The following is a 25,305-nucleotide window of genomic DNA, read 5'->3' on the forward strand; positions in this document are numbered from 1 at the left end:
ATACAGCAGCATAGCTATGGCCTTTTGCACCCGGAGCAGATCCTTCTGGCATCACCCCCTAAATAATGTTATTAACTTAAAAAAAAAAGTCTTAAAATTTAATTGATTTTAAGAGATCACAGTAAACTAAGGAATGTTAAAAATTCAGTGAATAAAGTATAGTTTATATACGTAGTGTGTAATATAATAGCAAAAAGAGATACAAAATGACAGAATAGATTTATAGTTTCCATTTTCATGACTTCATTTTTTTGATGATTGACACATTTCATTGATGAGGTTACCAATTTATTAGTAACCTCATCAATGAAATGTGCTACCAATTTATTGGTAACCTCATCAAAATTAATTTTACTGGCAATTCATTTTCAATAGATAATATAGCCAGATTTGATAATCTAGTCTGCCCCATTGATGAGCGGAAGTAATTTTTAATTAATTTTAATTTGGAAAAGTTTCTTTCGCAAGAAGCTATAGATACACATACCTATTAAAAAGAACCTTAAATTTATAATAAATTTGGTAAAGATTCTGAAAAATCCCACTTTATAATAAACTACAAACTGCAAAGCCATCCGCTGCTGTGCTTCCTCAACAGTTATTTTTGAAGCTTGTAAGTGATGGCTTAGTTAGCCAATTTCTAATACAATTTCTTCATGATGAAATTCATCGAAAATTTTGGTCAGTTTTAAAATATGCATTTCATATTCTTCTTTCTTTACAACAACCAAATTATACGGTAGAATAATGGCAAACGTTGAAAGAATTTCATCCATCACTTTCGAATGAACCTCCAATTCTGAACAAAACCTATCCAGGCATTCATTCATTGTTCTTTTTAATTTTTCTTGGAGTGACAGCTCAGCATCCTTCATCGTTTCTCCTGGCTTTTGTTTTTTTATCCTTATTCTTCCTATTGAAATGCCCATTTCCTCACAAGTTGTATTTGTGAATTGAAGAGCTGTTTCTACAATTTTATTTCTTTCTTCATTAATAAATAATTTTAAGATCTGTAACTTTACAACACATTTTTCCAGGCTTATTCCGACTTTTTAAATATTTTTAAAAAGTCGGAATAAGTTGTGTAAGGTTAACTTCTTGTAGAATTTCATATAAAGTTTCAGCAGTCCTTCTGGTATTCATAGTCTCTTGAGGTTCACTCAATGTTTGTAGAGCCGAAGTTAGTTTTTCAAAATTCATTTTGACCATATTTACAGATTCATAATATGCACTCCACCTTGTCTGTGCATGTCTTTTGACTGTTATTCCTGTATGTTTTTCATTATTTCCCAACAGTGTGGAGAGACTGAAAGGAATGAAAGTTCCAAAGAAGGTTACACATGATGAAATGCTTGCAAATGAATGCAATCCACATAAATTTAATGAGTGGTTTGCACAGGGCATAAACAATGCATTGGGATTAATTTCCTTGATTTTAGATTGCACCCCACCATGAATTCCTGCGGTGGTTTACGCATTGTCTTCCATGGCACAGATTAATATCCAGTCCATCCTTTTCAAAATTATCCAAAATTTCTTTTGTGAGTTCAGCAGTGCTCTTTCCTACAATGGTGAAGAGGCCTAAAAATGACTTCTTCACTTCAACCTTGTCACCTACAATGTGAACACATCAAATTACTTCACACATTTGGTCAGCATGACACATCTGCTGTACTATCAAACAGAATTCCAAAATATTTAGCTTGTTTTATATTATCGGCTTATATTTTTTCTCTCACATTATTTACTAAAATTTTTTAAACTCGTTTTGAATATCTGGCAATAAATATGAAGGTTCTTTCCTATCAGATGAACGTTCAGTTCTTAAAATATGTTCTTTCAAAATGGGATCATAATTTTATAGCAACTCTAGCATTTCTCTAAAGTTTCCTTTATTTGTAGAAGAAAATATTGATTCATCATGTTCGCAGAATGGAAGATTTGACAAGTCAAAAATAAGATTACATCTAAATTTCGATGTAAAACATCCCTCCATTTCTTTCTTTCTTTATCCAGTACTGTCTGATGAATGTGGTCATAGTTTGTTGAAACTTCAACCCTGCACTTAAGATCTTAAGGTTTTCCACTTCTCCAAGCGTGAGAGATGATGTTCACTATTTTCAGATGGTTAGAAACCTTTGGGTTTAATTTCCACCAAGTTTTAAATCCTGTGATAAAGTTGGATGTTTTGATTTCTTTATTCTTCAATGAAAATAGTTTGCAGCATATACAAAATAAATTTCCTGATGATGGTAAATAAACCATCCATGTTTCTAAAATTTTTTCTCCATTTGGCAGGTTCTTATAAAACCAGGAATTTGTTAGCTGTTGACATTTCCCTTTAATTTTTTCTTCTGCTCTTTCAACAGTGTCAAAAGGTCTGTCCTTATTTTGAAAATATTCACTGCCTTTCTTAATAAAATAAAATCTCAAGTTATATGATACTGGGATAGGCCAAAAAGTGACATTGCAATACTTTAAAAATATGGCTACTACCTCTTCAGAATCTTCTCTTTTCTTGTGTATTTTCACTAGATTCTTCTCCACTAGTGGATGAATAACTTTCTCTGTTAGATCCTCTTGAAAAGATGACTCTTGTACTTGCTCTTCTGATTTATCATACTGAATATCTTTTTCACTAGATGTTGAAGGTGTAACATACTTCAACAATGATCCAGACATTTCTTGAATAACTTCTTCTCTTGCTTACTTTGATTTTCTCTGTTGAAACCCGCTAGGTTGATTTTGCTTCCTTTTGTACTTTATATGTAAGAACAGATATAAAAAAGTTCATTAAAAAACTGAAAATATCTGTAAAACGTAAAATAAGTAGAAATGAAAATGAGTATTTTTCAGGAAATACAAAGGTTTGGCTGTATACTTCATATATTGTAAATCTGCTCACCAAAAATGTGGTGCTAACTTAATGACTTGTAAGACGAACTTTGTAAAAAAAAAATGTGATTAAGCTAAATGCGTTTGTAAAGGCTGAATATTGTTATGATCCCCAGTTTTTTGTGCCTTAATAAAATACCAAAAATTTAAATGCAAATATTACAGTTGCAGTCAGTTAATATAAAAATCAAAGCATCTTGTTGTTAATTAAATTGTGTCAGATAGAAATTTCAACTAACAAGTTGTTAGTTGAAATTTGTTAGTTGTTACTTGAAAACTAACAAGTTGTTAGTTTTCAAGTGATGGCACCCGGGGCGGACCATCCCGCTGCCCCTCCCTCTCCTTGATATGCCACTGTGCTGATATCAACTCAAGTTTTATTGCAGATTTTCTTTTATGTGGACAGTCATACAGATAGTGCATACTTCATAACAATGGTAATAATAAATTTAAAAAAGATTGTACTAATCCTTATAAGTAAGCAATGGTGGTAATTATGAAACTCTAGAACATGGATATGCAGACTCAGAAATATGTAATTTTTCTACATCTGTTAAGGCTTAGATGGGTTAGCAGGACTTCCACAAAAAAAACAGTAAAATGATTTAAATTAACCAAATACTCAGGACATCTTTTAAAAATCATGAAATTCGGAAGAATACCCATAAGGGTAACTCTGCAAATGGACTTAAGCCTTTTTCAGAGTGAGTCTCTTGACTATATCTGTACCTAGAACCTAGAGCAGTGAACTTTTTTGGTAGCAATGGACTCCGTACAGTGAATTTCTTCATTAAAGTTTGAAAATTCATAACAATGGAAACAGTAAATATAAATGCTTTCAGATATTTATTTGTTCTTATTGTAACTTGGTTGCCAATATGAGAGTGGAATTATTTCAAAAATACAATTAAAATTTTTAAAAAATCCACAAAATTCTTTAAAAAATATTCCTTTAAAAAATTTTAAAAAGAAACTCATTGTTGTTTCTTTTTTGATGTAATACTATGTTTTACTTCTATTCACGTACCATTTAATTCATTTTGGACAGTAATGACTGACAGGTATGATCTCTTCCCCTGATCTTAAAATATATTTTCCTGCTGCCATCTAGTAGAGATCATGTCTACAATCTTTAGAAACACAGATAAGAGATGGCACCACTTAATGGGAGAATTGTAATGTACTTTGAATCATTATTTGAAATGTACTTGAAATGACTGTGTGTGTGTGTGTGTGTGTGTGTGTGTGTGTGTGTGTGTGTGTGTGTGTGTGTGTGTTAAAAGACTAAAGAGTAACTGCAGTAAAGCATTTTTATTCAAAAGAGATAGAAATATAATCCCAACCAGAAATCTAATTATTATATTCAATACTTCTTAACCTCCAATGAATGTTAAAGTAGGATATCCAAACCCTTTAAGATATTCAAGATGTTAATAATACACCATTCACAAACAACACCCAGAGGTATATGGCATTATGTGCCTGACATGGGTATAAAGAACAAGTGCAGTAAAAACTGAAAAATACCAAAAATATCATGTCCAGTATGCAAAATAGATCGTCAAACATATTCCCCAGAAAGTGTGAAATGGAAACAAGTGGAAATGTAAAAATAAAAAACACATTTAAGCATTTCATGTCAAAAAGCAAAGAAACTTGTACTACTGCCTACCCTTAACAATATCTCATGCTCAAGTAGTGTGAAAATGATAGTTTTGCAGTTTTGTGTTGCTTACTATCAACACAAGTGACACATGCTGACTGAACTACAACAGTTTCTACAGAAAATGAACCAGTTGTGTTTCCAGTTTAGGTGGGACAACAACATACTGAAACAATTAAGTGGAATACTTAATATTCTCTGATGATCTTTTACAATTGAAGTTAAACTGTAAAACTTTTTCCGTGATTGAAATTATACTCAGTTTTAATAATCTTTCCTAAATCAAGGAAAGAATTCATTTCCATGTAACTATGAAAATTTTACTTACAATCTGTTTAGGAAAAATATCAAAAAGATAATACACAGGAGACACACAATTCCTGGAATCTCCACACTCAGTGAATGAGAATTGGTATATAGCTTTTTCAGACAAATCAGTCTTCATCAGCTGTGTGATTAAAATGCAGTTGAATGTCCAAAATACAATTTTTAGAAATTAATGCCTGGTTATGATCAGTTAAGACAGAAAAGTATCTAACCTCACTCAGTGATTTGGTGGCCCTCAAGATCTTCATTCTTTTGAGGGTACGGTTATTTGACTCAATTTATTCAGAATATCTTCCATTGCAGAATCATTGATGTCCACCATGGAAGTATCATCTGGCAATTATTTGTGCAGTAAAAGCTGTCCCACATTGGTCAGTACTTTGTGCTGTATTATTTGCAGTAAGAATAAATGTTACCCAAGACAAAATGTTACAAATACAGTAGAAATATAGTTATATATTGATTATACCCTTTCATACTACAGACAAAACTTTCATTCCATTGAAAGATAACTTTTAGTGCTGGTCAATACATTAGCAGAGATTTCACATAATGGCTGTTGCCTCTCTAAAGAAATACACTGCTATCCACGTGTAAAAAAAAAAATAATAAAAAATAAAAAAAAGAAGCAGTACATCCCGAACTTGGACCTTGTATGATTCTGCTTACTAGTAATCCTGGGTGTCAAGGTTTGTCATGGAATTTTAATTAAATTATAGGTAATTATAGGTAAAGATGCCACCTGGAAGTCTAAAACACTAATGGAATTCAGGTTGCACTTGTGTATGAAATTCATTGAATTTTGGCTATGTCTGTCCAGTCATTTTAGACAACCAAATCATCCACTTGCATCTTCACACTAGTGGAACTTTTAGCAATTCTGCATATATCCCCAATATGCATGTTCTAGAAATATTGTCTTGCATGCCACTGGTAACTAACAAGGTGTGAACCAATGTAAGCAGAGGTTGAAGTATCATTTTATACATAATTATTTTAATTAAATATTATTTTAATTAAAGTCTGCTCCATAAGCCTACCTTTCTTGCATTTGTTTTGCTTATACTATTCATTTTTTGTTGTTGTTTTTGGGAATAAAGTGAATGTTTAATTTTTAGCTCCTGGGTAAACTGGCTCCTCTTATTGGTAAAGATATGACAGAGAGGTTATTTTTACAGCGTTTTGAACTTCTTTGCTTAGATGGTTCTTTCCATGTAAGGAAGGTAAGCTTTTTATCTAGTTTTCTTATTGTTGTTTTTCAGTTTTATCAGTATTGAAAGTTGGCAACAACACAAAAAATGGTACATTTCAGTTAAAATTTATTAAAAGATGCGATTTATATGCACAAATTAATTAAAGTTATCAAGGATTCACTTATTTTTCAGTATGTGCCAAAATGTAAAATCAGTTGGAGAATGATAATGATTTTCATATGAGAATACTCTGCAAAGGCAGTAATGTTTATTTGTGGATGAGAAGAGGCTAATTTTTTATCAGTATCTCAGATTGCAAGTTGGAGACTGCAGTGTATGAGGTGTGGCTATTAAATAATGAGACTGCATGCATAGTTGCTACACACCAAGCACTACTTGTGAAACAAAAACACATCAGTTGGCCTTAAACCTTTCTCTAGTTATCTCCCAAGTCATGTTCCAACACACTCATTCACTCTGCAGTGAGACAGGTTTTCTTTACCTTATGTTTTTGCAGTTGGCAAGAAAATTGACAGACAAAAGAATCAAACAACAAATCAACCTCAAGCCTTTAGCAAAACTAAAGAAAATGCCATCTGAAAGTTAAAAGTTGTTACATCAAGTTTAAGGGGAAGATGCTGTGTCATGAGCTCATATGTTTGAATGGCATTAAAGATTTTTAGAAGAAGAGAAAATGTAGAAGACAATGAATGCCCAGGCCATCTGGTATCCAGGAAAACTGATGAAAATGTGGACCAGTTAAAGACATTGATTAGAAGTGATAGTTGTTTAAGCATTAGAATAGCTGTATCAGAACTGAATAAATAGACAAATTTTAACCAAAAATTTAGGCATGAGCAAAGTATGTGCTAAGATGGTGTCAAAAATTTTGAATGAAGATTAAAGAATAAGTAGACTCCAACTTTGTGGAGATTTTTTTTTTTTTTTTTTTTTTAAGAAAAAAGAAGCTCCAGATTTTGAGTACTGTAATTACTTGTGATGAAAGTTGGCAACTCAAACTAGAAGGCAGACAGTGCAGTGAAAGAAAAAAATACAAGAATTTCAAACTCAAAAATGAAAGCCATGCTTCTTGTTTTCTTCATTATTAAAGGAATTATTATGGCTAAATACATCCCACCAAATCAGGCTGTCAATCAAAATGAAGTTCTGACAAGACTGCATGAAATAATTTGAAGGAAGAGGCCTGAATTGTGGAAGTATCATTGCAACTTCAACACTCAGTGTGCTCTCAGTTTGCTCCTTTCTGTCCAGAAAACAAATCCCTGTGTGTGAACATGTGCCCTACTTGCCCCTTGTGACTTTTTCTTTTCCTTAAACTGAATAGTGTAGTACTTAAGGGAACCATTTTCATTCCATTGAAGACATTCAGGGAAAAAATAGCTGAAGTGATAAAAGGGTTTACAGAAGATGACTTCTAGAAATGTTTCTGTGCTTGAAAGAAACATATGGAACAGTAATATGTGTACAAGTCCAGGGCTATTATTTTGAAGGGGATAAGTTGTAAGATATGAAATATTTCATTATATTTATTTTATTGTAGCAGTCTTGTTATATAATAGCCAAACCTTGTATCTTGAAAGTAGATGTTATCTGTGGAATTAAGATTTTGGATATTAGGCTGGATGCACACATATCTGCACCTGTTATTACTCAGTGTAACTGTAGCATCACCTGATGCTATCAAAACACTGTCTTGATATCGTCAGCAAATAATCTTGCTTCCCTTCTATTTAAGTTTGTTAAACCCGGTACAGTTTCTGAACAAGCTTAAATCATGCTTAGAAAAATTCTATCCCATGAGTTTTGCACAGTATGTCTAGAGTTGAATTGATTGACAAGACTCTTCGTGTACTCCTGTCATTCCTGAGAAAAATTCCAGAAAATTTCAAATTTAATCCTGATTTACAGCTTTTTCTAAACATTGCATTATATCTATTTAGTTATTCCTCAGGGCTCCTATTTTTTATATCATTATATTATCAGGGTGTACAGTAATATCACCTTTTGTGCACTTAAAAGTTGTGTCCTACAAAAAATTGTGAACTTCAGCCACTCGCACACGTGACCTGGTCCTGTTTCACCTATCTTTTTTGTACAGTATATGTTTTCCATTCCAATGACATACATCAGCAACAATACCAGTTCTTGTGGGACCAGCACTTTCTGCTGATGGGAATTCTGCTGTACTATCTGATGCATGAGCTCAGCCTTTGAACTGGGTAGCCGAATGCTTGGTGAGGTCCTCATTTTAATCCCTTTAAAGGCATCAACCCTGTTCTTCAAGCTTTAATATTGCCCTATGAGAACACTGAATATGTGCTTAATAGCATATGTTATTAAACTCTAATTCGTTGGAGAACTGTGAACATCAGTTTTCCCCCAAGACATGTCATTCACACTACTTTGAGCTCTTTGCTTTGATAGTCTCAGTCACATGTTTAGCTTAAATTGAATATTAAAAATAGGACATGACTACTTCATTCATGTCCTATTTTTAATTTAAAAAGTACAATAATAATAATAATATTCCCAATTTTTTAGCAGTAGACTTGGGAATAATAATGTGCTATGCTGTAAAATTATGTTATGTTATAAATCACAATTGTAAATTTTTCTGGAAATCTATAGTTTATAGACTTAATAAAAAATACTTGAAATATTAATTATACTTCTGTGGACTTACCTAAAAGAATATTAGTGTTTTATATAATTCTTATATCAATGCAATGAATATAGTATATATTGTTATTTGTAATGTGGCTCCGGGGGTTCCCCCCAACTCCACGTCAAGCAATGTGATGAATACAAAACTCTATGAAGACCAGGTTTATGTAGGTTAGTGGGTGTTAGTGTGGGTTATGTTGTTCATCTGGGCTCCTAGCCTATGGGGCCTGTGTTTTCACACAAAAATCTCTCGTTTACCATCCGGTACCACAAGGGGCGGACCGGGTAGTAGAAAGTATGAAAGCACTGGCAAGGAGAGCCTAGTAAAAAATAAAAATAGAAAGTAGTGTGTGGGGGGGGGGGGGTTAAAGTGGTATAGAGAAAGAGGGGAGAAGTAGAGAAGGCACCCACCTGGTTGAAGGGGGACTGCAAGGGGGTTCTCCCAGGACTAGATGCCCATTCCTGTCCTGGGGGTCAGAGTTGACAGATGGCAGCACGTGGCAAAGGAGGATAGGACTGCTACCCAGGTGGGAGAATGGGGGAACAACTAATCCAGGTCGTAGGAGTGAAGAGATCCCTGTTTTGGTGCTCTATCTCACACTGGCTGGGGGCAAGCCCCACTGGTGAGTGTCTGCTTGGACGGTAAGGGGGCCCCATATGAGTCATCGCCCATCATCCAATTGGGGGGGGGGGGAGAGAGAGAGAGAGAGAGAGAGAGAGAGAGAGAGAGAGAGAGTTTAATGCACTCATAATTCACATTCACACTTCACTTCCATTCTGTTTTTGTACTTTTTTTTTTTTTTCATCTTACATTTTATACAATTTTTGTACTTTTTACATTTTCTGTTAAATTATTTATAAAATAATAAGAGAACTTTACCTCAATATAGTATGTAGAGCACTTTCGTATGATACTCTCCAGAAATTAAATGAAAAAATCGAAAAACTTACATTAGAATAACAAATAATTTAAAAAATAATTAAAACTCAATTTAACACGATTAAAAATCAATTTAACGTAATTAAAATTAAGAAAATTAATTAAAAGAATTTAACAAAAAAATTTGCAAAATGATTTTCCTTCCTGAAGCTAACAACGTTTTTTGACCATATGTTGTGATCACAGGAATGAAAATTACCGAAGAGGGGTGAGTATGAAACTAAATAGGGATTATTTGTCTCCGCGTATGCACATAAAAGTCCACAAATCGGAGATGAGATATGGCCAACGAACATTAACAGAATTTTAATGCAATTTAATTTCTACGGTTTCTACAATTAATAGTTGCGTATAATTACTTTGGACACTAAGTATTTTGGCCTCATTAAAAATAAAAAAGTATGTTTTTCGTTAACGGTGTGAAAGGCTAATTCTGACGCTGCTGAACGAGAAGCACGAACTGAGGCTACATTTTGATTAACACAAATATTCAAAGGAAAATGCATTGAACCCTGGTAAGACGAGTCGCAATCACTGCAAGAAATGTATACCAGGTCATTAATTTGTGTTGTGAATAAGGAAGGGACTGAGCGATTGTTCAGTATAGTGTGAAAATTCCATATTGGCCTGGCCACAATTTTAAATTCGGTATCTTTAAAGAATCTGTTAAGCTGTTTGTGCCACTGTTCAACATATGGGACAGAAATAAAGTATTTTTTGATATTACTATTGTTGGTTGGTTGGTGTAGTATTTTGTATCCTATCCTTAGCTTGTACCCTAATTCGGTTTATTGTAGCAACGGGATAATTCCTGTTTAAGAATCTGCTTGCTGGTTAATATTTGTATTTCTGAGCCCAAAGCAGATTCCGTCGTTGAATATTTGTAGGCATTTAGAAATTGATCAAAGATAATCGATCTTTCATAGGTGAATGGGCGATAGCTGTTATAATGTAGAAGCATACCGGTGTTTGTAGGTTTTCGATAAATGTTAAATTGGATTTTATTCGAGTCCCGAGTAAGTGTGAAATTTAGAAAATTTAATGACTGTATCCGTATCCTCCCTTTATAATGTAAATTTGAGCCTAGAATGAATATTATTACACGAATGTAAAATGTCCTGGATAGTATTACTATCAGTAATAACTAGAACATTGTCTAAATACCTCCCATACTATGTGATATGGGGTCGAAAAGGCATCAGATGAGCATTACAGCTCTGGTTCATACTATCTGTTAAATTATATATATATATATATACATCTATCCTCTTTCTCACACCAGTGGAATGCAGTGGTGTGTGGTGTATTTTAACTTAAAAGACTAAAGTTAACAGTTAGAGTAAATAAGGTAATTAAAACATAGAGGCCGATAAGAATAAGGTTTAGTATTAATAAAAATGTTACTAAATTTAAACTTGTGCTCTTTCTCATTCACACCCATGTTTCCATTCATTCTTTCAAGCATTCTTTTTACTTATTCCATTCCTTTCGCTCTGCATTGCATCCTCAGCCCCCACAATTTACTATTATTATTCAGTTGGGGTGCAGTCCCCACTGCATATCTTTTATGCCAGGGAGGTATGCAGAGGCTGTTTTGATGTAGTAGTTGAAGTATTTTGATGCTTAGTAGTTGAATTAATGTGTTAGTTATACACTTTATAATATATATTATAAAGTGTACACTTTATAATATATATTATAATATATTATACACTTTAATGTATATTATACACTTTATAATATATATTTAACTAATTTGTAATATTTACATAACTAATTTCTTACTTTCGGTTTCATTAACCCTCTTTACCAAAAATTTACTTTGACTCTCTTTGCATTCCTACTAGGTCACTCTCTTTTACCATAACTTCGCATTCTCTAACTTTCACCAAAATTTCAGTTTCACTCTATCCCATTCATTCAGTGCCCAGAAAATTCACTCAGTCTCTTACCCTCTTTCATTCATTCGTCTCATTCATCCTTCTTTCATTCTGTATTGCTTCCCCTTGCTGCAAACTTAGTACTGGATACAGCTACCCTGTCAGTTTAAAATGTCAACATCTGGGCTTGGTGGGAGACATGGGCATTTTTAGTTATTGATTATTATTTAGCTGTGGGAGCTGTAAGGTGCTCTCTGGATATTTCTTCTCATTTCAAATATCTTTTGTGTGAAGTTAGTGCAAGCTTCATATATGTTCTCTTCTATTATAAAAAGATGTCCTTGTCCCATGGTGGGGGGGGGGGGCAATCTCTGCTATTAACCGAGTTCTAGGGATATCATAATTATACATTCATAGAGAATGTGTGCCCAGTCTTCTCTCTCTCTCTCTCTCTCTCTCGCCACAAGTTTGTTTGTTTGTTTGTTATTTGGTTTTTAGGAGCATTATCAACTAAGGCCATATTGGTCCGGGATATACGGTGGTCATTCCCTGACCTTTCGCATCCTCCGTATTTGGTGGTGACGGGCTTGAACCCCGGTGTAATCAAGAAGCATGTGCTACGCACTGCTGCTCCTTCCCACCTGGCTACGGAGGCGCCTCTCCCCACAGGTACAGTTTGGGCCATCAGTCAGCCCTAAGGAACTTAATTTGGCCTTTAGGGAGCCATTACCTGTCAGTTATAACAAGATTTAAAAATTATTATGCCTACAGAAATCCATCTGTTCCTTTTCAATATGGTTTCACTAAGGGCAGGTGTATTACGGATGCAATCGAAATGGCATTAAATACTGTTTCGGCTTTAAGTTATAAATACGTCCTTGGTCTCCCATGGACTTCAAAGGGGCCTTTGATACCCTGTGATGGAAAAGTGTCCTGGCGAAGTTCCAGGAGACCAGGGTCTCAGCTCCTCTGTACCGTCTGGGTCCAGATTATCTCAACAGAAACCTTATTGTCTCCTGAGGCACTTGCTCAGTCACAAGATGGTTTACTTGCAGCTGCCTTCAAGGATCCCTACTTGGTCCAATTTGTTGGAATGTGGTCCTTGATGGTGGCTTGCTACTGATCATATCAATGTTCGCAAGATTGCTTTCACAGATGACCTGGCCCTTTTGATTACAGGAAACATAAGATTAGAGCTTGAGAAACATAAGATTAGAGCTTGAGATGACCTAAACTCATGATGCATTCTGCACAAATTAGTTATTTCTATTCCCCAAATGAAACAACTTCATAAAGACAACTTGAATGTAAATAGACTGCCAGTTTTTAAACTTAATGATCAACGCATAAACTAGAAAGAACATACAAATATTATGGAGTAATGTTTGATCATAAACTCTCTTTTCTCCACCATGTAAAGTATATTTTGAACAAGATGAAGGCTTTGATCTTGTTCGAAATAAGGATTAAGGGAAAATACATAAAATTTGTAAAAGCATTTGGGGTATAAAATCAAGTCATTAATTTGGCCCTGGAGAGATTGTGCAAGGCTCATGGGGTAAAATTTCTCTGTGTGGTCTGTACTCATTAACAAGAGAGGCTGCTTCTACAGGGATGGGATACACTTAAATAGAAGAGATTGAAGAATATTTGCTGATACTATCAAGTTAGTATTACGTGGGTTGGAAAATGCTAGTTTTGGGGGATTTGCAGACTAAAAGATTAACAGTAGCCGCAGGTAGAGGTAAAAGTGATTCTTGCACTGCTTCTATTGAGGGCGAGGTGCTGGGGTTTTCAGGGAATGGTGGGGATCATCACAGAACAAATAAATAAACGGGCTGTGTTAGGGTAACTGTGATTAAGAATAGGTGAATGTATACTTGCGCCTATTAAAAGGCATTTGACTCCATACAGCATAATCCAATGTTCCGGGCACTGGAAAGACAAGGCATAGATATCCCATATATATTATGATTTTGAAGAAAATATATGAGAACACTACCTTCTTCATTAGACTAGACAAAAACAATAGCAAATTTAAAATTGAGAAAGGAGTTCGACAAGGAGACACAATATCTCCAAGGTTGTTTATGCAACAAGTGCAGTGAAGCAACAAGTTGCAGTGACACAACAAGCACAATTGAGAAGTGACACACTACGTTATATCAGCATATATCAGATTAATACCCAAGTGACTGTGCCGAAATCTACAGCTCAGCGTATGCCATAGAAAAGGGATATAATGATTGAAGGAGCAGTAATTGAAAAGGTGGAGTCATGTACTTATCTGGGACAAGTCATCAGCTGTAATAACGATAAATGGCTGGAAGTCAAGACAAGAATAAATTTTGGATGGATAGCATTCAGAAAATATAGTCACATACTGAAGAGCAATATCCCAATTTGTTTGAAATAAAATAATGAACCGATGTATACTCCCACCATGATTTATGGAAGTGAAACTTGGGCACTCACCAAAAGAATGGAAGAGAAGCTGAAAACTACACAGCAAAGAATGGAACGAATTATATTGTGAATCAGAATGTTAGATAAGAACAGAAACACATGGATTAGGCAGCAAACTCAAGTAAAGGACATTCTTATCAAAACTAAAGAACTAAAATGGTCTTGGGCAGGACACATAGCTCGGAGACATGATGACAGATGGACTAAGAAAATAACAGAATGGTACCCAAGAGGAGCTAGAAGAAAACATGGAAGACAACAACAGAAATGGACAGATGAAATTCACGAGTTTGTGGGTAGTAAATGGATTGCCATTGCACAAAACAGAAGGAACAGGAAAATTGCTGGAGAGGCCTTCATCCTGCAGTGGATTGAAAATGGCTGATGATGATGATGTTACTTGCATGCACAACAATGCTAAGAGTATAGCAAATAAATTTGATGAACTTGAAGAGCTGGTTAAGACATCAAAGGCTGATTTTGTTGGCATATCAGAGACATGGTGTCACACAGGTACAAGCAGTGCAGAATTGGAATTTGGGGAGTATAATGTGTACAGGAAGGATAGAGCGGGGGGAGAGGAGGGGTTATGCTGTTAGTTAAGAAACATATAAAATCTATGGAAGTGCATCCAGTTGACATAGATAGTTGAAATGTTGAGTCAACGTGTCATAAGCCCTGGGAAAGCAAAAATGAGAGTAGGAGTGTGTTATAGGCCTAATAACTAACAACTGTACAGAGAAAGAATGGGTCAATAAATCAGATTGTCTAATAATGGGGGATTTTAACTTCCCAGATATTGACTGGAATTTGTGGGTTGTTCACTCACATACCAGCAAGACTTTTGTGAATTAACTGGATGATTATTTTCTACAGAAACATATTAGAGAGACAACCAGAGAGAGTAATATTCTTTATCTGGTTATCAGCAGTGATTATTCATGCATTAAGAATTTGCAAATGAAGGAATCACTAGGTGGCAGTGATCACAGTTTACTGATGTGGGATTTACTTAAAGACGTATCTACCATCAAGGGTAAAGGGAAGGGTTTTTGATTTCGTAGAGGTGACTACAGTGGTCTCAGATAATTTTTAAATTCTGTGCAGTGGGACCAACTGATGATGTTGCCAACAGCAAATTCTAAATGGAAAGCATTCAAGGAAGTAATTGTGGAAGCTACTAGGCTTTCATACTGATTAAGAAATACTGTTCCAGGTTTAGGTCTATTTGGATGTCAGATGAACTAATGAGACTTGTGGCTGAGAAGAAAAATGATTGGATGCATATAAATTATCAGGTTACACAAAAGCCTATGGTACATATAAGCTAGTCTGTAATCAAGTCACAAAGGGGATTAGGCAAATGAAGGCAGATTGTGAGAAATCTTTGTCAAAGGATGCTAAAAAAACAACAAGAATTTCTTTAGTTATATAAACTGTAGAAGGAAAGGGATGAATCAGATTGGTGCATTTGATATCAGTGGTTCAAGTGTTGACGATCCTGCTCAGATAGCTGACAATCTGAATGAGTATTTTGCATCTACGTTCACACACGAGTTATTAAGGGAAGAGAATGTCAGAAGTTTACAAAATAACCCTGTTATTTTGTAATAAAAGGTTACAAAATAAAATTTTACAAAGTAACAGGATGCTTAATGATTTTCTAATAACTGAGAGCAAAGTGGAGGAGAAATTGTCGAAATTAAACATAAGAAAGGCACCTGGGGTGAATGGGATGTATCCAGTTGTATTAAAGGAGGTGGTATAGTTAGTAATCAAAACCTTAGCCATAATTATGAGAGCCTCCCTGGACTCGGGAGAAGCCCCCACAGACTGGAGATGTGCAAATGTATTGCCAATTTATAAAGGAGGATCTAGGATGACACTAGTAATTAGAGACCAGTTAGTTTAACTTCGCGCGCCTCCGTAGCCAGGTGGGAAGGAGCAGCAGTGCGTAGTACATGCTTCTTGATTAGACCGGGGTTCGAACCCGTCACCACCAAATACGGAGGATGCGGAAAGGTCAGGGAATGACCACCGCATATCCCGGAGCAATATGGCCTTAGTTGCTAATGCTCCTAAAAAAAAAAAAAAAAACCAAAGTTTAACTTCTGTTACGAGGAAAATATTGGAGTCACTGGTTAAAGATGCATTACAGGATCATCTAGACAAGACTGTAGCAATAATTCAGACACAGCATGGATTTGTTAAGGGAAAGTCTTGTCTGAGAAATTTAATCAGATACTATGATGTGGCTACAAAGGAACTGGATGTAAAAAATAATTTTGATATCATACATTTGGATTCCAGAAAACCTTTTCACACTGTTGCACATGGAAGTAATGTACAAATTGGAGTATGGTATTAAGAGCAAGTTGCTAATGGATAAAAGGGTGGTTGAGTGGAAGAAGACAGAGTGGTAAACAATGGATGCTGCTCTTCAAGGACTAATGTTATTAGTGGAGTCCCCCAGTGTTTGGTGTTGAGCACATTGTTTGTTGTTTTGTATGTTTATCAATGATATTGATGAAGGTATATTAGGTTAACCTCGAAGTTTACAGATGATACAAAGGTTGGCAGCATTGTTAATGACAGTAATGGCAGTGTGCTGCTGCAGGATCTAGAAAAGTTGAGCGGAGAAGTGGCAACTGAAGTTTAACATTGACAAATGCAAAGTACTGCGTATGGCTAGAAGTAACCCCAGAGTATTGCACCAACTGTGTGGTTCTACACTTAGGATAGTACAAAATGAAAAAGACTGGGAGTAATTGTGCAGTCAGATATGAAATTTTCTGAACAGTGCAGACAGGCTGCCAGAGTAGGTCATGGGGTATTGTCAATGATATACAGGAATTTTGCTAGTAGGGAAAAGGAGATGGTTATCCCTTTGTATAAGGCAGTGGTCAGGCCACCCCTTGAGTACTGCGTACTGGTCTGGAGGTCCCATTTTAGGAAGGATGTAGAGTTGCTTGAGTGAGTACAGAGAAGGGCAACAAGATTGGTAAAGGGGAACAAAGGAGTGGTATTAGTAAGAAAGGCCTACGTTCAGCAGATTGCAGCATCTAGAGACTAGGCACCTATGAGGTGATATGATTGAGGTGTATAAGGCCTTGAATCTGTTGAGCAGGCTCAGTTCTGATAGGATTTTTCCTTTTGCTTGGATTACAAACCTGTGGGAGCATAAATTCAAATTGAGGCAAGACAGAATAGATGTGCAGAAATTTGCCTTTAGCCAGCAGGTTGGTGATTGCTGAAAGAAACTTCCATCTGTCATTGTGGAAGTTGATAGCTTAAATAATATTAAGGAGGAACTGGACAAATGTTTAGGAGGAATGAATGTGTGAAATGGTTTTTTTTTTTGTTTTTTTTTTTTGACATTAAAAGCATTTTTACCAGTGTTAAAAAAGAGTTACGTTACCTAGAAATCGTCATGAAACCCGATGCACATGCGCTCAGAAAAACTCAATTGTATGCAACAAGTGCAGTGAAGCAACAAGTTGCAGTGACACAACAAGTACAATTGAGAAGTGACACACTACATTATACCATTATATCAGCATATATTAGATTAATACCCGAGTGACTGGGCCAAAGTGTATAGCCCAGTGTTCGAAGGAATATCATGAAAGAAAGGGAAGTTGGACAGAAATATGAATCCATATGAAATTCAACAAGAGTGTTTCCTTATGCCCTGGAGTTCTCAAACTGCACCCAAAAAAAACTAGCTGAAATAATGAAGGAATATTGTGAGGCAGAAGAAAAGGAAATTAGAAATTTAAACTATTCCGAATAATAATGAAATTCAACCAAAGAATTCTACTCTGCCTTGATACTTGTCAGGAATGTAAAACTCCAGTAGAATGAATGAATGAAGGAATATTGTGCATGAAAAAAAAAAAAAAAAAAAGAAGCAAAATTAGAAATGGCAAATAATGAGATTCCTAATTACATCGCTGTAGTGTCTACACGAGCTGACAGTGAGTTTTAAAAACTAGTGTACAAAAACCCATGGCGCCTCTGTAGACAGGTGGGAAGGAGCAGGTTCTTGATTAGACCGGGGTTCGAGCCCATCACCACCAAATATGGAGGATGTGGAAAGATCAGGGAATGACCACCGCATAACCCAGAGCAATATGGCCTTAGTTGCTAATGCTCCTAAATACCAAATAACAAACAAAAACCCATTTGTATTTAGTTGTAATTTTTGTGATCGTTTATGGTTTCAATTAGATTTGAAACTATTTCCAACAACTTCATATGAATTACTTCAAAATGAATTTCATTTGCAAGAAATGAGTACTTTCATGACATGTAATACATGTCATACTTCATTAAAAGAGGGACAGATCCAGCATATCCTACTCATTTGCCTCCACTGAATGTTGTAACTGAGCATTTGATATCACCACGATTACCCTTTATGCAAATTCATCGTTTACATTATGAACATGGACAATATGGGATCATAGGACAAGCAATAAATGTACCAGTTAATGTAAATACGATGGTTCATCAGTTACCTCGAGAATTAGATGACGATTATGCCATTAATGTACATATAAAACGAAGTCTCATACTTAAAGCATCATATCTACCAGGATGTGTGCAGAAGAAAATAGTGAAAATATGGTTACGGTATTTGATAAATTCAACTTTGTATAAATTCTACAGTATAAAAGTGAGTGACGATTTCTTGGGGACAAATGATGATAGTGAGCAGGAACATTCAGATGAAATTGTGGAACCTGTCAACAATGATGATGAACTATTGTTAATTCAACAACAAACATTTTTATGGTCTGAAGATAAATATTTATGTAAAGCACCGGGTCAGAAATCATCTCCAACAAGTTTCATATTTGATATACATGCAGAAGAACTTTCTTTTCCAGTTATATAATTGGGACATGCACAAAAATTTAAAAATGAATTGAAAGTTACTCCTTTTATGATAGCATCGAGTGAAATTCGTAAATCTGATCATCGTGGAGTAACCCCCCAACATTTGCTATATATGGCAATGAAAATTATGCTAATGCATACCACAGAAAATTTGCAAATTGCATTTAAATCAGTAGGAATAACACAGCTAACGTTACTGGTTCTGTATTGGAATTGAAAGAATTTATAAACAAATCATTAGAGATTGCTCCAGAATTATGGCATTCACTACAATTTCATGAATTAGTACAAGTTTTTCGACAGTCTGGTAGTACATTTTCTAAAATTCTTACAAAAATAGGCAATGGAGAAACGTTATTACCAGATTAACTTAAAATTATAGAATCGAGATTTGTTACCAAAAAAGATGCTACTAATTTATGTTCACAAGGGTTTCGACTATTTTTAAGAAATAGTGATGTAAATGCCTATAATGCTTTAATTGCAGATAAAACCCATGAAGTGGTTGCACAAGATTTATACTATGGATATCATTCTGAAGAACAATTGGCAAGTATGCAAAATAAAATGTCAGTGACTGAATCTGCAGGACTTCCATACATTCTACCATTATTGAAAGGAAAACCGTACATGATTACTACAAATATAGATGTGGTCGATGGGTATTTCGAATTTGAGGACGATGAAACAGTTAAACGAGCATTGATGAAATTTCCTGAGTCAAAAATAGGACATAACCTTCAATCTCGTTATAAACAATATGTGTAAGATAAACATTTACATAATCAATCTTTAGCTATTATAAAACGATCAGCTACGATTCCATTCAAGAACAATAGGAAATTAACATGTAGGCATACACAATTTCCTTTAGTATTTGCTTGTGCTTTGACTATACATAAATCTCAAGGAGGGACCTTTGACAAAGTTGTATATAATTATGAGAAAGATCATCAACAACAACTTGTATACATGGCGTTGAGTGACCTCATTGCAAGGTTTGTATATTACAAATCCCCACGACGATTTCACCACAGCAAAGCTACTAATAATATAGAATTTCTTGCTGAACTATTTAATACAAAGTAGTATATCTATATCGTCAATGAACGTACAAAGTTTGCAAGTCCATGTTCGAGACCGGTATTTAGCGCATTATAGCCTCAGTTGCTGATGCGCCAATAAAACTCAAACCAAACCAAACCAAACCAATCCATGTTCGAGATATCGAAACGGACACGATCTTACAGCAATCCAAAATATTGATGCCCTCAAAAAAACTTTGTCACACCCCATTCCAGTGTGTGACTCAATTTAAAAGGTCGGATGTTCGTAGTGGTGGTGTTGCGATATATCAACGTGAAGGTTCAACTATCATTAGCACACCACATATCTTTGCACAACATAATAGCAGCAATGTGAAAGCGATATCAGATGAAATTGGAGACATTTGTGGATCTCTGTGCAAATTCAATAATGGATCTATTTTCATTGTTGCCATATACATCACTCCAGGGATGTCATTAGATATAATTCAAAAATTCATAATCAAGAATTTGATGCCCTATTCCATTGAAAGTGCAAAATTATTGGAAGAGCAACTGGATCGTATACCTTCATAAATTTATGAAAGCTGTCTTCAATTTAGATATTAAGTCAAATACTTTAGTAAATGCTACACGTAATGGAACAACAATCGATGGAGTATTCACTCGGAAATTTTAATTCCCGAGTGAATACATTTGAGTGTCAAAATTATATATCTTATTTCAGTTACCATAGACCACTAATTTTAGTGTTATTATAATATATTTTATAGAATTATTTTTCGATTCATTGCATTTCATTGTACTGAAATAATTTTTTCAATAAAAATAAAGCAGCAATACTTTTTTTTAATTTATTTTACTGTTTCATTATGTTTTATTTTACTGTACCAGTTTCATAATGAGTTCCTGCAGTAAAGACCTTTTTAATGGCTGCCACTGTGACTTTATCAGTGACACTACAGTCTCAGAGTAGAGCGGCAGCAACTCATGTACCTGGTACATAATTTTTTTATTTATGTGACAAATTTATTGCCATATAAAAAGTAGTGTGCAAGTTTCAAGTATTAATGAGAAATCATGGAAACAGTATTTATCATTGGATAGAATTATGTACTTTTTAGAATTTAAAGCAGTTTCTTAATATATCAGAGCTGAAATGCATAGTTTCATGAAAGGTAGGAATCAGTTGTTGATATTGGAGGGGGTGTGAAGAAACGACTTTGACTGCATTATTGAATTACAGTGAAACTTCCCTTTAACGGACAGCCATGGGGAACGAGAATGTGTTCGTTACAGAGAAATGTCCGCTAACAAGAAGTCTGAGAGAGAAAAAAGAAAAAGAAAAATCGTTAAACATTTAATGTAAAATTAAATTAAAATATATACAGATTTTGAACAATATTTTTGTAAATAATGTACAATTACATACACAAGAGATAAAGAAAAATCATTAAACAGTTAATGTAAAATTAAATTAAATTATATACAGATTTTGCACAATATTTTTGTAAATAATATACATACAATTGTGCTATGCATATTATGACTTTATCTTAAGAAAAATACATACAGTAATCACTTATTTTCTTCTGCACCTTCTTCCGGCTGATAATTTTGTTTTCAACATTTGTTTGGAGTGAAGAAACCATCGAAAGTCCTTCAGTATCTTCTTCAGTCGCGAAAAACATTTTTAAATGATTGATTTGTATGAGCGCTTCTTCTATTTTCATCGGTAGTTCGTTGTTAATATGTTCTTCGACAGAATGACCTCCTTCCATTTCTTCATCCTCATGAGGAACTTCTTGAAAAATATCGATGATAATGTCGTTGATATCAAGAGCACCATCTTCTGTAGTGAGGTTTGAGTCTATATCTTTGTAGCCAGGGTCACTTGTAGCGGAAGTATCGTACATTATCAATAGATGTTGAAGTTCTTGTTCTTCTTGGTGCTCCACATTGCTGTTCACAACTTCAATTTTTGCGTTTGAGAAGCCAGACTTTACAAAACAGTTCACGACAGTTTGTTTTATTGCGTTTACTGAAGAGGAAATCCATTGAATCGCATCTAGGATGCTGAGTTTCTTTGCAAGGTCACTCGCACATGTTACATCGTTCATGTTTGCAATGAGATGTCTTAAAACACGTTTTCTGTAGTGAAGTTTAAAATTTTTTATTATCCCTTGATCCAAGGGCTGACACTCTGCAGATGTGTTTGGTGGCAGAAAAATGATTTGAATGATACAGTTCAATGTGCGGGTGAGATGCAGCATTATCCATGAAAAGAATAATTTTTCTGTTTTGACGAATCATGTTTTGGTTAAAGTGACTTATCCATTCACTCATGATACCTCGTGTCATCCACGCTTTTTTTATTAGACTTCCAGTCAATATTCGAAAGATTCAACTTTATGCCCTTGAAACAACGAGGATTTTGTAGTTTTCCTATAACAAGAGGTTGTTCAAAGTCTCCCAGCATATTTGTACACAATAGTACAGTCAAGCGTTCCTTAGAAATTTTTCTGCCCTGGCACTTTTCGTTTTTTAGACTCATTGTTTTTTCAGGAAGAGCTTTAAAAACAACCCTGTTTCGTCACAGTTGTAAATATCCTTAGCTTCAAAATCACGACATAAATCTTCCAATTTGACAGTCCACTCTGTTACAACCCCAGTGTCAACAGATCCACCTTCACCACTTACGGTTTTCCAAGAAATTTTATGTCGAGTTTTGAACTTGTCTAGCCATCCCACAGAAGCTTTGAACTCATTTACTCCCATAGATTTCACAACCTCCAAAGCCTTTTCCCTAATAATAGGCCCATTAATGGGAATTTTTTTAGCATGTGCGCAACAAAACCACTCATACGTAACATTGTCAGTTTGAAGTCCAACAGTTTTCGGGAATGATTTTTGAACGGGATCATTTACGTGTTGCCAAAATTGTTTGAGCAGTTCATTTTTTTTCTTTAGGATGTCGCATACCTGCATCTTCCCGATTTTGAATTTTACAGCGAGATTGCGAATACTATTTTTTTGCCGATCATCCGCATTAATGAGTTCGACTTTATCATTTAAAGTTAAATGTTTACGAGAAGACATTGTGCACTTCACACAACACTGAAGAAAACTGAAACTGAAAAGACGAAAGGCCGACAACCCCCCCCCCCACCCCTGTACACACCGAATTCATCAGAAGTTTTACACATGCCTTAAAATTCTTGAAAAAGGGTTTAGAACCGCGACGTAAACCTTGATAAAATTCAGAGAATCAGAAATAGAAAATAAACACATGATTGAGGCAATACATGGAAGAAACGTTCCTAGAAAAAAGGCCATGAGCTTGCCCGCTGTCTGTTATGGGGAGATCAATTAAGTGCTAATCTAAACGAAACAGTGCAGATTGCCTGTCCGCGTCCGTTACAGAGAATGTCCACTAGACAGAAGCTGAAAACACGTTAAAACCAATAGAGGAGAGTTGGGGAATTTGAAAATGTCCGTTGTAGAGAGAGATGTCCGTTAGGAGAAGTTTCATTGTATATAGTTTATGAATGCTTTCTACACATGGCATTCAAAATAAACTAATTTCGTGCAATGTTTGCTTGTAGAAGTTACTGGTAATATTACGTCTAGATTAAATAATCCTGTTTTTTTTTTGTTTTTTTTATTGTTTAATATATAAAGTCATTATAATAAAATTGGAAAAATTTAATGACTTGTATAATTTTTCTTTTAAACGTTTTAGATATCTTATTTTGTTTAAAATATGAATTGCTGCTTCTGTATTTTTCAGGTTTGCGCATCAAGTTTTGGTGATTTGTGTGGTGTTGTTGGACAAGAAACTACAGAAACTCGCCTAGTAAATGCATTTTTTTTCTCATAATCTTTTCATATCTAAAAAAAAAAAAAAAAAAATCTTGGAATAATATATCAAGAGGACATTTTGTGTGAAGTTATAAAAGTAAATAATAAAGAAAACACTTTTGATATCCCTTCACCTTCCCTACAAGATATTGGCCTTGATTACGGAATTTCAGAACAGGTCCAGAAATATTGCACGTTGCATTATTTTAGTAATTCGTTTGCATTGCAGTAAATATATAGTCATACTCAGTTATAGTCATTGAGGAAACCATGATATTTTTGACATTATAATTGAGCAACATTATATATTAGTTAACCCTAACATTCTATTTTGCTATCAGTGATGTTTTTATTTATTAATTATTATTAATGCCACAATGCTCCACTTTGTGCAGCAGTGTTTTATGTGCAGCAGTATCAAAAGTTTTCCTGAAATCCAAGTATATGATATCAATTATTTTTTGCATCCATTTCTTTTGTCACTGCATCATAGTATCCAATCAAATTGGTCAAATAAGATCTCCCCTTAACAAACTCAGGCTGTGACTGAAGTATGACTGCACTCCTGTCTAGATAGTTCTGCATTACTTCTTTAACCAGTGACTCCATTATTTTCCCTTGAACAGAAGTTAAGTTAACAGGCCTGTAGTTACTCATGTCACCCTTTAATCCCCCTTTGTGAATTGGGAAATACATTCGCACTTCTCCAGTCCACAGCCTTCCCTGAATCTCAAAATACTCTTTTAATTATGGCTAAGGGTTTGCTTACATCCTTTGCTGCTTCCCATAATATAATTGGATGGATTCGATCAACCCCAGCTTCCTTTTTTTATGTTTAACTTTCAAAATTTCTCTTTTACTTTCCTATAGTCATATTACTTATTACAAAATCATTTAGCTCCCTGGTAGAGTGATAAACTTCTGGAATCCACTTCCCTAAAGAATTCTTCATCTGCAAATGTAGATATAAAATAGCTATTCAGTTTGTCAGCAACCCGAGTAGGATTATCAACAGTTAAACTATTGATATCAAGTATACCAATATAATTCATCTCCTTCCTTCTAGTGTTCACAATAAGTAAAGAACTCTTTGCTGTTTCTCTTTTCCTCCTTTGCCAAAGATTTCTCATAAGCTGCCTTGGCTTGCTTAACATCCTTTGTGATTTTATTGCAGAATAGTTTATACCTATCATAGGATTCTGTATCACCTGATAATTATATGCATCCCATGCATTTCTCTGTCTCATTAGTTCATCTGACATCTATTTAGGCCTAAGCTTCGAACAGTATTTCTTAGTTGGTATGAAAAGCCTAGTAACTTCTATGATTATTTCCCTGAATACTTCCCATTTAGAACATGTTGATAACATCATTAGTTGTTATTGTATAGAATATAAAAACTGTGAGACCACTGTAGTCTCCTTTAAAAAAACAAAAACCCTTCCCT

At 34.8% G+C, this 25,305-nt stretch overlaps 1 protein-coding gene across 4 annotated transcripts in view; it reads left to right on the top strand.

The window, feature by feature from the left end:
• LOC150082631 (serine/threonine-protein phosphatase 4 regulatory subunit 1-like) overlaps positions 1–25,305 on the top strand; it is a 677,709-nt gene that overhangs the window by 526,694 nt on the left and 125,710 nt on the right. For 3 of the 4 annotated variants that reach the window (XM_090377553.1, XM_090377552.1, XM_090377555.1), the window contains 2 exons: positions 6,004–6,108; positions 23,788–23,853. The exons of the other annotated variant lie outside the window; for it this stretch is intronic. In XM_090377553.1, coding sequence (XP_090233679.1) covers positions 6,004–6,108; positions 23,788–23,853 — 171 coding nt within the window. The remainder of the gene's footprint in view (positions 1–6,003; positions 6,109–23,787; positions 23,854–25,305) is intronic. 4 annotated transcript variants of the gene reach the window in all.

This window comes from Mastigoproctus giganteus, chromosome 7, assembly GCF_048544385.1.
Source record: "Mastigoproctus giganteus isolate SK-2022 chromosome 7, ASM4854438v1, whole genome shotgun sequence".
Classification (NCBI taxonomy): Eukaryota; Metazoa; Arthropoda; class Arachnida; order Uropygi; family Thelyphonidae; genus Mastigoproctus; species Mastigoproctus giganteus.